Source organism: Anolis sagrei, chromosome X, assembly GCF_037176765.1.
Source record: "Anolis sagrei isolate rAnoSag1 chromosome X, rAnoSag1.mat, whole genome shotgun sequence".
In the NCBI taxonomy this organism is placed as follows: domain Eukaryota; kingdom Metazoa; phylum Chordata; class Lepidosauria; order Squamata; family Dactyloidae; genus Anolis; species Anolis sagrei.
In genome coordinates this window covers 96,605,190-96,618,279 of record NC_090034.1, presented here as the reverse complement: position 1 = coordinate 96,618,279, position 13,090 = coordinate 96,605,190, and the positions used below count along the sequence as shown (strand labels likewise).

General features: G+C 45.9%; 1 protein-coding gene across 1 annotated transcript; it reads right to left on the bottom strand.

Annotated features, from left to right (window-relative positions):
* Positions 1-3,340: 3,340 nt before the first annotated feature.
* LOC137097954 (homeodomain-interacting protein kinase 4-like) lies at positions 3,341-10,040 on the bottom strand. Its single transcript, XM_067473443.1, has 2 exons — positions 8,391-10,040; positions 3,341-3,532 (listed from the first exon to the last, which is right to left on the bottom strand). Exons 1-2 carry the CDS (start codon positions 10,038-10,040, stop codon positions 3,341-3,343), a joined length of 1,842 nt encoding a protein of 613 aa, XP_067329544.1.
* Between the last annotated feature and the right edge of the window lie 3,050 nt (positions 10,041-13,090).

The following is a 13,090-nucleotide window of genomic DNA, read 5'->3' as shown; positions in this document are numbered from 1 at the left end:
ATCACTCAAAAACACTGAAAAACACAGCAAGAGAGACTGAAAAAGCAAAAAAAAAAAAAAATACAATGCATGCGCAAAACCACATATATACACATATACACACAAAAAAAACCCCAAGATTATGGCAACAAGAATGATTGACAACTGGAAAATAGAGGGAGAAAATGTGGAAGCCGTGACAGACTTTGTATTTCTAGGCGCAAAGATTACTGCAGATGCAGACTGTAGCCAGGAAATCAGAAGACGCTTACTTCTTGGGAGGAGAGCAATGTCCAATCTCGATAAAATAGTAAAGAGTAGAGACATCAGACTGGCAACAAAGATCCGCCTAGTCAAAGCCATGGTATTCCCTGTAGTCACCTACGGATGTGAGAGCTGGACCTTAGGGAAGGCTGAGCGAAGGAAGATCGATGCTTTTGAACTGTGGTGCTGGAGGAAAGTGCTGAGAGTGCCTTGGACTGCAAGAAGATCCAACCAGTCCATCCTCCAGGAAATAAAGCCCGACTGCTCACTGGAGGGAAAGATACTAGAGACAAAGTTGAAGTACTTTGGCCACATCATGAGGAGACAGGAAAGCCTAGAGAAGACAATTATGCTGGGGAAAGTGGAAGGCAAAAGGAAGAGGGGCCGACCAAGGGCAAGATGGATGGATGGCATCCTTGAAGTGACTGGACTGACCTTGAAAGAGCTGGGGGTGGTGGTGGCCGACAGGGAGCTCTGGCGTAGGCTGGTCCATGAGGTCACGAAGAGTTGGAGACGACTGAACGAATGAACAGCAACAACACACAAAAACACATATACATAGAGTGGGCCACAGCAACGCATGGCAGGGGACGGCTAGTTTAATATAAAACTGGATTAACCTATATTTCCAGGTTGTGCCCTCCCATGGGGGTGGTTCTGCAGCCTCCACTCTAAACCAATCCCAGAGTGGATCCTAGCCAGCCTCTTTTCTGGCCAACCAAAGGAGGAACGATTCAACGCAGGTTACAATGGTAACCTGGTTGTATAAAACCGTTTTGGACACTATGTGGTCTGTTATGCTTGTACTTTTGGGGCAGGAGACCAAAAGCATCACTTCTTGCCCAAGAATGCAATAAAACACGTCTGTTCTTTGCCTTCACTTCCTGTTGAGTCTTTAATCTGGAATTTTGGTTATTAATTTTGGTTAGCATTATGCTTGCCAGGCAGATTCTCATTTTATTGCAGTCTAAATTCCATATCAAAGACAACCTGTCGATTTATGGTGATATTGTGAATTTTGTAGGGTTTCCTTAAGGTAGAAAAACTCAGAGGTGGTTTTCCCATCCGCATCCTCTAAAATATAGCCTGCTATTCTGTTTATAACAGATTATCTGGCAGATTATCTGGACCGGGTTATGGCGCAGCTGGTTGGGAGTCAGCTGTATTAAAATCACTACTGATCAAAAGGTCATGAGTTCGAAGCCAACCCAGGTCAGAGTAAGCTCCTGACCATTTGTCTAGCTTGCTGTCGACTTTTGCAGCCCGAAAGACAGTTGCTGTTGTGACTCAGCTTAACTCTGAGTCTGAAGCTGAGCTCTTTGGGCCTTCTGAGCCAGAATTCCTACAGGATGATGAGGAGGCTGATGGGTTACAGATTTCTGTACATGCTTCAGACAGGGCAGACGGTGGGGCTGCTGAAGGAGAAACAGCAAGTCAGTTCCCAGGGGAAAGGAATGCTAGTGAGACTGATAACGAGAGTGAAATCCCACACGGCCAGGTGGAGAAGTCTTTTCCTCCCCACAGTGATCCGGTCCAGCTGGACCAAGATAAGGGGTTACATAGCCTTGAAGATAATGAATTAATGAACAGACAGGATCGTCTGCAATTAAGGCTCCAGAGAAGCACTCGCTTGGCTAGCAAGCGAGAAGCTAAGGGTGCCAAAGGTCAATGCAATACGTTCATGTCCGCAAAGGGTATTTAGCCTTGTAGCTGACAAGCAGGGGTTGTCAGTCCAACGTAGCTCTTCCCATTCAAACTTCTGTGGATTAACTTTTGGCTTTTAGTAGCACGCTTCTGGCTTCCCGAGTCTGGGATTTGGATCTTGTTTTCAACTGTTTTCCATGGACTCTTGTTTGACCATTGCTAAGGGATTATGCTTCAAGTTTTTGCCTTTGGATCTTGGGAACTTTGTCTTTGCATTTAAGCCTTTGTCCTGCCTATGGAAATTTTGTATTTCTTATACTCTTATTTACTCTCCTCTTTCTCGTAATTATCATAAAGGGTCCAGTCTGTTCTCTTTATCGGATTTCCGGTATTTTTTTTTCAAAAAAAAAGTTAATTCATCCATCTCTCTTATTTCTCTAATTTTCCCTAACCATTCTTCCTTGGTAGGTACATTATCCTGTTTCCAAATTTTTGCTAAGGTAATTCTGGCTGCCGTCGTTATATAACTAAAAAGTCTGTCTTCATTTTCCTGTAATTGTAAATCCAATTTAACTAATTTATGACGCCATAAAACTCTCCAGCAGCGTGCAAAAGAATGTGGAAGTACTCCATCGGTGTCACGAGGGACAGTGAAGCAACAGCTCCCCTGGTGGCGGGAATTCAAAGCATACCCTCTGAAGCTGGAAAGTTAAATAGCCTCTGTGTGTCTGTCTATATATGTTGTGTGTCCATGGCATTGAATGTTTGCCATGTATATGTGCATTGTGATCCGCCCTGAGTCTCCTGTGGGGTGAAAAGGGTGGAATATAAATACTATAAATAAATATAACAGTCTAGACTCATATAACGCAGTTCAAATAAGATAATCTGGGATCAGATCCTGGAAAATAGGGCAGTGCAGATCCAGTCTAAATAATGTTTGGGGTCCTTTCCAATTTTAGAGGCAACTGATAGGACTGGAAGGGTTCATGGACTCTCCAAAACCTTGAGGGCACAGCATGTGTCCATAGCCAAAGATTTGCCATGAAAAGCTTTCTGCAATTGATAAAGTGTTTATTACAGATGCAGCAGCAATTGAGAGCATCAGGGGTTGCAAGTGGGCTGGGGGAAATGCACTTGTTAGCCCTTAGTTGGGGGAAAAGTCTCCATGTAACCCCATCGACCCTCTCCCTTTGTACCCCACATGGATCCCTCACCCCTTCCAGCCTGGAGCTCTCAGCACAGCTCACGAATCATTCTAGCAAGGAGTTTTTTTCTTTATTAGGAAGGAAGCAGCTGGGGGCAGCCAGGAACAGTCTATATATTTCAGGGCTACAAAGGGTCTCTGTTTGAGGAGAAGGGCCCCGCCAGGGTGCCCTCCTCTCTCTTGTCTCTTTTCTGCTGCGCCTCTGCCCTCGTCCTGCCTGGGCAAAGATGCCCCGCTGCGGGTGGGTCAGTGGTGGCTGGCGATGTGTTGGAGGTAAGGGGGCTGCAGCTGGTGGTGCCGGTTCCGCGGGGCGTGCAGCACGGCCTTGAGTGGGGCGGCCCCCCGGTCTGACAACCAGTCCTCCTCCGGCAGCCAAGTGGTGGGACCAGAGACCTGCATAGCAGAGGCGGCGGGCTCGAACGCTTCAGCAGGGCCTCTCTGCCAGAGAGAAAGAGGAAAAATTCATATTGGAAATTCCATAACCTATTGGAAAGAAGTGCATCATAACCTTATTGAAAAGGTTAAAATGATGTTACATCAGTTTGGCAAATGAGCATAGAGACCACCTTTTGAAAACCACAAGATCACTACTGACTGAAAGGTCATGAGTTCGAAGCCAGCCTGGTCGGAGTGAGCTTCCGACCAATTTGTGTAGCTTGTGTAGCTTGCTGTAGAAAATGTAAGTACCGCTTATGCGGGGAAGCTAATTTAACTAATTTACGACGCCATAAAAAATCTCCAGCAAATGTGCAAAGAATGAGGAAGTACTCCATTGGTGTCACAAATGGACATTGAAGCAACAGCTCCCCTGGTGGTCAGAATGCCCTCATGAAAACTGGAATGTTAAATAGCCTCTGTGTGTCTGTCTATATATGTTGTGTGTCTATGGCAGTGGTTCTTGACCTGTGGGTACCCAGATGTTTTGGCCTTCAACTCCCAGAAATCCTAACAGTTGGTAAACTGGATGGGATTTCTGGGAGTTGTGGGCCAAAACACCTGGGTACCCACAGGTTGAGAACCACTGCCATAGACACACAACATATATAGACAGACACACAGATGATGGACGATGGATGATGGGACTTGCAGTACCTTCACTCACTTCCTGAAACCACAGCAACACTCATCCAAATACCAATAAAGACCAAACTTGGCACAGAGAGCCCCCATGGCCAACTCAACATTCTGGTGAGGTTTGGGGGAGAACAGACTATGGATGATAGGACTTCAAGTACCTCCACTCACTTTCCAAGACTGCTACAACCCTCATCTAATGACCGATCAAGACCAAACTTGGCACACAGAGTCCGCATGACCCACTCTCCATCCTGGTTCAGTTTGGAGGAGGATGGACCATAGATGATGGGACTCACAGTACCTTCACTAACTTCCTGAGACCACTGCAACCCATATAAATAACTGATAAAGACCAACCTTGATACACAATTCCTTTCTCAAATAACCTGGGCAGCACCGGGTCCCCAAGCTAGTACCTAATAAATACTGTAAATAAATAAATTAATAAGTATTCATGTAATGGCACATAGGTAACTCGGCTGTTAAACTGAAGAACCATGTCTTTGAACTGCCATGGATAAAGACATGCCACTACAAAAATATGTTTGGTTAGCAGAGGATGGTTGTGTCTTTGAAGTTGAATTTGCAATTGCCCAAAAGATATACACTTCCTTAAAACCTCTTAAAGTATATACTCTGAGATAAAAAAAAACCAAGGTCTTCTTTGAAAAATAACATCTCAGGTTTACTAACAAACTTCTTGTATATATTCAGCATACTAGTCCACAGTCTTTAAGCATATGTAGTCCAAACTGTATAACTGTATTCACTGAAGTCTGAAAGGAAACAAACTTCATCCACCTCAATTGAGGTCTAAAAGCATACTTCTCTCTAAAGTCCAAACAGCAACATACATGCACCCACTTCCATTGAGGTCTGATGCAAACTGAATACAACATAGAGTCCTGTGTCTGAAGCCCCTCCCACACCAAAGAGGTACAGTCAAACTGGCAAACCAAAATGTACATACAATATAGGTTAACAACTATACACATTTACAGTTAGTGGAGCCTTGGAAGGTTGCTATTTCCAACAGTTCATGGGGTCTCCTTCTTCAGACGTCTTCTATAAAGATGCTAGACAACAATCTGCTGGGGATGCTTTATCAGGCCTGGACAAACTTTGGCCCTCCAGGTGTTTTGGACTTCAATTCTCACATTTCCTAACAGCCTACTGGCAAAACAACAGAGAGAAAACAATCTGGCACATCTAATCACCTCTCAACAAAAGATTGCCCCAGGCACTGCCAGGCCATCAAATGCTAATCAAGGTGGTCAGTTGAAACATTCACACCTAGCTCCAGCAGACAAGAGTTCTTTGTCCCACCCTGGTTATTCCACAGATATATAAATCCTTTTTCATAGTTCCAACAGACCTCACTACCTCTGAGGATGCTTGCCATAGATGCAGGCGAAACATCAGGAGAGAATGGCCATATAGCCCGAAAAAACCTATAACAACCCAGCCTACTGGCTGTTAGGAATTGTGGGAGTTGAAGTCCAAAACACCTGGAGGGCCAATGTTTGCCCATGCATGCTTTAGCTGGAGATCCTGCACTGAGGAAGATGACCCATGAGTGTCTTCCAACTCTATTATGGTATCCAAACACGTTTGGGTTGACTAACACATGGGACTTCTTCAACATTTTCCGCTTGTGAACCCTTTCCATCTGAAACTTTTTCATATGACGCTGGGTATATATATGTATAGGTAAAGGTAAAAGTTTCCCCTGACATTAAGTCTAGTCATGTCCAACTCTGGGAGGTGGTGCTCATCTCCATTTCTAAGCCGAAGAGCCGGCGTTGTCCGTAGACGCCTCCAAGGTTATGTGGCCGGCTTGACTGTATGGAGTGGCTATGCCGGTGGCTTGGTTGGATTAAAACTTTGGCTACAATACACAGTGCCATTGTTGGTTGTCTTGGGGGAATCGGGGCCCATTATGCGGAATGGGAGAAATGTCTCTGCTTTGCATCAGTTCTTCCCAGTCTATGTTCCTTAAAGAAACAGAATGGGAAACCTTTGAAACGAGTGGCTGGCTGCCAGATTGGGGCTGTTGTTTATTTCAACACGGTTGTCCTTGTGTGCCATGGCCAGATTTTGATCTTCCACCCATGCCCTCCTGAGGTCTCCAAATTGACATTTTGTAGGAGGCATTTATATATTATATTATATTATATTATATTATATTATATTATATTATATTATATATTATATTACAGAATATTATATTAAAGGTAAAGTAATGGTTTTCCCTTGACACAAAATCTTATTGTGTCTGACTCTGGGACTCTGGTGCTCATTTCTATTTCTAAGCTGAAGAGCTGGCATTGTCCGTAGACACCTCCAAGGTCATGTGGCCAGCATGACTGCATGGAACGCCGTTACCTTCCCGCAGAAGCGGTACCTATTGATCTCACATTTACATGTTTTCAAACTGCTAGATTGGCAGAAGCTAGGCCTAACAGCAGAAGCTCACCCCTCTCTCTGAATTTGAACCGCTAACCTTTTGGTCAGCAACTTCAGCAGCTCAGCGGTTTAACCCGCTGCACCACTATGGAACCCATATATAGGTATATGATAAGTATGAAAAAATCAAACAGTTAATTGGCATTTGCAAAGGCTTACTGAACAGGCTGATTTCCCTTGTTTTGTGAAGGTCAGTTGAAGCATCTTGTGCAGAGTCCAATGTAAACATTGCACAATTGGTATGTATAAATGCCTAAAACAGTCACGATGTTCAGAAAACTTTTATAGTTGCCAATTTTTTCAGAAACCCAACATTGACCCCATTTGTTTAAGAAGCAGTGAATTAGAGGTCTCTTCCAACTCTTTGACATCTAACTGTAACGTTTGGATTGGCTCAGCTATTGGGCAACATAAGGCATTTGCTATAGATTGGATGTCAGACTAATGAGCCAGACTAAGGTGATGCAATGGGTTAAACCCTTGTGCCAGCAGGACTGAAGACCGACAGGTTGGAGGTTTGAATCCAGGGAGAGCACGGATGAGCTCCCGTCTGTCCGCTCCAGCTCCCTATGCAGGGACACGAGAGAAGCCTCCCACAAGGATGGTAAAACATCAAAATGTCTGGGTGTCCCCTGGGCAACGTCCTCCCACAAGGATGGTAAAACATCAAAACATCCGGGTGTCCCCTGGGCAACGTCCTTGCAGACGGCCAATTCTCTCACACCCAAAGCGACTTGGAGTTTCTCAAGTCGCTCCTGACATGAAAGAAAAGGTGTCAGATTCAGAAAACTTTGCTACAGCCTCTCCCTATGAATGCAAAGAACTGAAGCAAGTGAGGGAAGTATGGGTAGGAGAGTGGGCTTTAATCTTACCCCCCAAACTGTTTTATTTTAAAAATATTTTTACACTAAAATTGGCCCTCTGTAATTGTGGTTTTGACTTTTTGTGAGTATGATTATTCGTTGATTTGGTTATAATGTTCTCTTTAGGAATCTTTAGGTCCTCTAATAGAGCTTTATGCTCAGAGTCCAGTGGATGTTGACAGTAGAATCGTTCTGGAGGACTTCCAGACTCATGGAGAGGTTTTTTATTTTATTTTATTTGCTTTTAATTGTTTTCTAATTGCAATATTTTGATTGTTTAGAAGCTGTCCTGGGCCCTACTCTGAGAGCAAAGCAGCATAGAAAGGCAGCACATTGGTAATTTGATTGGTCAGCCAATCACATCAGCAAGCAATGATTAAAGTATCAGGATCACACATACGACCTCCTATATCAAGTTGGGTTTTGTTTTGTTTTTTAAAAGTCTCCAGGAAGGAGTAGCTACACTCACAACTCATGTAAAGACACCCTTTTTGAACTGTCACAAGAACTAAGCCCATTGTCTAAAGCAGGCAAGGGCAAACTTTGGCCCTCCAAGTGTTTTGGACTTCAACGTCTACAATCCCTAACAGTCGGTAGAAGTTTTGGTCTTCAACTCCCTAACAGCCTTCCAGGTGTTTTGGACATCAGCTCCCACAATTCCTAACAGCCCTCCAGGTGTTTTGGACTTCAACTCCCACAATTCCTAAAAGCCAGTAGGCTGTTAGGAATTGTGGGAGTTGAAGTCCAAAACACCTGGAGGGCCAAAATTTGCCCATGCCTGGTCTAAAGTGTTGGTATGCTGCTTCTGTATTGGAAGACTTCTCTGAGACTTTTCCCTTCTTAAGGGAACGATTTCATGCCCCCTTCGACTGAAGGAATTCAATGACCGCTACCTGAGTTTTGGGTGACAACATCAGACCTTTGGGGTAGTTAGGATCTTCCTTTCCATTGGACTCGGGCAGGGAGTTAGTGCTAGCGTTGCTCTCCTTCTCCCAGCTGAGGGTGTCTTCCGGTGAATATTGTCCCAGGAGGATGAGATTTTCAAAAGTGGGGTCCAACTTGGCATGGTGGGATGCCTTGCGATGCTTGGGACTCCCATGACGGTTCCTGTAGTAGGGCATGATGGGCTCTTGCTGGGTTGGCTGCTCATGGCACAAACGAAAGTTTTGGTGGAGGGTCTTGCGCCGGCCAGAGGCAGCCTCTGTGGGGCCAGAGAGAGGCTCGTAGAGACCTCCACTGGGTCCTTCGCCCCATACTTTCAGGGGCACCTCCCGGCTGGCTTCAGCGATGCTCAGATCATCCAGTTGGCTGGTGGTCCTTTGGATGCCATGAGCATTGTCCTCCTTGAAGGACTGCTGGGAAGCGTAGAAGTGCTCCTCTTCCATAGGGCTATAGACCTGAGTTTCCTCCTCCACCGCTTTTCCATGGTTGGGGAGTGACTCATGGAGGCTCCTCATGCAGAACTGATAATACTGAGTGAGATCATAATTCTGCTTGAGTGGCTGTGTGGAAATGTAGGGGTGTTTCAGGGCTGCGCTAGGGGTGATACGCTCATGGGAATCCCAGGTCAACATTCTCTTAATGAGCTCCACCATGCTCCGGAGGTCAAAGTACTCAGCCAAGGCCTCGCTGTCTGGGTAGATCATCTTGTGGACATTCACCGTCTCCATCTGGTCCAGGGACTTCAGCACATACTTCCTCCGTTCCACAGATTTCACCTTGGTGTCCGCCAGGTATTCTGCTGGGGTCTTCAGCTGCCAGGAATTCACCACCTCGGGATGCTGGCTTCTTTTGAAAAAGAGGTGGGCTTTCCTGGCAGCGTTGAGAAGGGTGGTCCTGGGCATCCCTTGAGTTTCACAGATGTACCGTATCTGGTCGTATTCATTGTTCCCGGGGTAGAGAGGCCAGCCAAGGTGCAGCTCTGCCATCACGCACCCCAAGGACCACATGTCCACTTTCTCACAGAACGGTAGCCCTAACAGTATCTCTGGCGCCCGGTAGAACCGGGACTGGATGTATGGCTCTTTGACATAGCGCACCTCATTGAAGATGCTGGCAGATCCAAAGTCAATCACCTTGATTCGGAAAGGATACCTCACCTGGTCGACCAACATGATGTTCTCCGGCTTCAGGTCTGCATGGATTATGGAGAGCTCTTTTAGCTTGGCTAAGGCTCTCAGCACCTGTGTGGTCACCGTCCGAATGTGTCGGACTGGCAAAGGGGAAAAATTGTGCTCTTTCTGGAAGTCAAAGAGGTTTTGCTCCAACAGCTCAAAGACCAGGTAGAACTTGAGCTCGTCGTGGAAGAATTCGTGGAACTGGACAATGTGGGACTGCTCTGAGTCCACCTCAGCCATCGTCTGTAGTAGCTTCAGCTCGTTCTTGATGATTCTGCTCCGGTAGGAGTCATTTCTCAGGATCTTGATGGCGACCATCTCCCCCGTGCTCCGTTTCCAGCTTTTCACCACTTCCCCAAACGTCCCCTTCCCCAGGATCTCAAACACGTCATAGAAGTCTGATTCCGACTCGATTGTGACCATCGTTCTGGGCTTGCCCAAGCTCAGAAACACGGGTGCAAAACTGGCTTTCTTGCAAAGAGAGGTTCAGCCGCCTTTGACTCAAGAGAACCCCAGCCCTTCTCTGGAACAATGGGTGATGCAACAGTCAGCTCAGTTCCAAAGTTGCCAAGTCAAAAAGGTTCTGTTATGGAGGCCAGTTGACCACTCAGATTATCAGCTTCCTATCTTAAGCTGGGCTAAAGACTGAACTGAGCGCCCTTGTTTCCACCAGGAAATGACTCTTGCCTATATTTCCCAAATCTGGTGACTTCTGAACATCAGTCCTTTCTCTCAGGAGCTTTGGAGCAATAATGAATGGGCCATGAGAAGACTATTTGGTTTTCAAATGAAGGTGGGCCTTTACTACATGGGTTTTCTCTTTCCTCTCCCCATGTCTAGAATATACCTTCAGTAGATGGTTCTGTAGCCTTGATTTGATTGTTCTCGGAGAAAAGGGACTGGTGTGGGAGAGTGGATTGAATATTAGAATAGGAACCATTTAGCATGGGAAATTAATTGGCTGGTCTTAAGCAGATCACACTGTCTCAGCCTTACTGGAATGCAAGGGCAGACATCCTGTGAACACATCTTGCCAAGAAAATCCTTTGATAGGTGACCCAGGCCCTACGTAAAGCAAGGTGAACTGGCATCATATTCCGGATATTTTCACTGTTCTTATCTTGCACTAAGAGCGTGAACAACACAGTCTTCCAGATGTTGCTGGACTGCAATTTCTAGCATTCCAAATTATTGATTAGAGCGAATGGGATTTGCTCCTTGGAGCATTTTCTTAGGATATAATGGGTTGATGGGGGTTATCTAAAGGCCCTTGGAGGCACTGGAAATGTGCAACATTTTGGAGATGGAGATGAAAGCTATAGCTACCAGAGGGCTCCAAGAGAGGAGGCACTGAACCTAAGCATGAGCCTAGTTGGCTCACCCTCTATCACAAGGTTGTCTTCTCCAGATCTCCCTTTTCATTCATCCTGCAATTCAGAAGAGGTCCCATCTTCTTCTGAATAAAGTGTTTAGCTTCCTACCTCTATGCAGAGGAGCTGGGAAAAATGGCTCCCAACTTAACCATGTACCTTGATAACATTGACTTCTGAATATCTCAAAGAATGTTATGTGGAGGTACAGAATAAGCTTGTGTTTTGCTGCTAGAACTCAAACCAATGGGTTAAAATTGGAAGAGATTCCACCTAAACATTAGAAAGAACTTCTTGAGTGTAGGAGCTGTTTGATAGTGAAAGAGATTGCCTTGCAGAGAGGTGGATTGTCTTTCTTTGAAGGTCTATAAATAGAGGTTCGATAGGCATTTTTTAAGAGTGCTCTCACTACGTGCTGGAGGGTTGAACTCGAATGACCCTTGTGATCCCTTCAAACACTATGACTGTGGTCTATGACTTATGTTTATGAATGAGAGATCTCAAGGACTTCTTGCCTAGGTCTGACAAACTCGAGGCTGTGGGTGAGTCTGTGGCATTATCCTCCTCTTTTCCAACTGTTTCCCATTTTATGGGGCATTATAGTACCATCTAATAAATTATGTCATCTCATGATATGTGCAAAGTGCGAGTGCCTCAGTTTGTCATTGCAGCTTCTAGTGTAGTGGTTCCCAACCTGTGGTCTGTGGATCACTATGGTCCACAGACTCTCCATTACCGAACCGTTGCCTCGAAACCACTTGGCAACAAGAGCAACTGGTCTCACAAAACTCTCTTATAGTGCCAAGGCAAAAGGAATGTTGGGAGAGGAGAGGCTGACTACCTAAAAAGATTACTACTACCACATCAGCTCTAGATTATTAAATATGGTTTGCTATGGGCGAGAGATGGTGACTACTGGATGGCATATGTTCTGTATCGGAAACTAGAACTGACGTGGTCTATCCAATGCAATTATCTGAATCAGCACCCCAAATAAACAAACTGAATCTAAAGTTGACCAAAAACTAATTCATAACCCGTTTGGTACTAATGTTGAAGAATGGTCCCTGGTCAAAATGGTCCCTGGTCAAAGTGGTCCCTGGTCAAATGGTCCCTGGTCAAAGTGGTCTCTGGTCAAAGTGGTCCCTGGTCAAATGGTCCCTGGTCAAAGTGGTCTCTGGTCAAAGTGGTCCCTGGTCAAATGGTCCCTGGTCAAATGGTCCCTGGTCAAATGGTCCCTGGTTAAATGGTCCCTGGTCAAATGGTCCTTGGTCAAAGTGGTTCCTGGTTAAGTGGTCCCTGGTTAAGTGGTCTCAGGTCAAAGTGGCCCCTGGTCAAAATGGTCCCTGGTCAAAGTGGTCCCTGGTCAAAGTGGTCCCTGGTCAAAGTGGTCTCTGGTTGAGTGGTCCCTAGTCAAAGTGGTCTCTGGTCTAAGTGGTCTCTGGTCAAAGTGGTCCCTAGTCAAAGTGGTCTCAGGTCAAAGTGGCCCCTGGTCAAAATGGTCCCTAGTCAAAGTGGTCCCTGGTCAAAGTGGTCCCTGGTCAAATGGTCCCTGGTCAAAGTGGTTCCTGGTTAAGTGGTCCCTGGTTAAGTGGTCCCTGGTCAAAATGGTCCCTGGTCAAAGTGGTCCCTGGTCAAAATGATCCCTGGTCGAGAGGCCTCTGGTCAAAGTGGTCTCTGGTCAAAGTGGTCCCTGGTCAAGTGGTCCCTGGTCTAAGTGGTCTCTGGTCTAAGTGGTCCCTGCTTGAGTGGTCCCTGGTCAAGTGGTCCCTGGTCAAAATGATCCCTGGTCGAGAGGCCTCTGGTCAAAGTGGTCCCTGTCAAGTGGTCCCTGGTCAAAGTGGTCTCTGGTCTAACTGGTCTCTGGTCAAAGTGGTCCCTAGTCAAAGTGGTCTCAGGTCAAAAGTGGTCCCTGGTCAAGTGGTCCCTAGTCAAAGTGGTCACTGGTCAAAGTGGTCTCTGGTCAAAGTGGTCTCTGGTCAAAGTGGTCCCTGGTCAAGTGGTCCCTGGTCAAAGTGGTCCCTGTTCTAGTGAGAGTTCAGGATTGGTTTGGTCTTGTGCATTGCCAGCACAACGGGCAAGAACGATACACGCAGCAGCAGC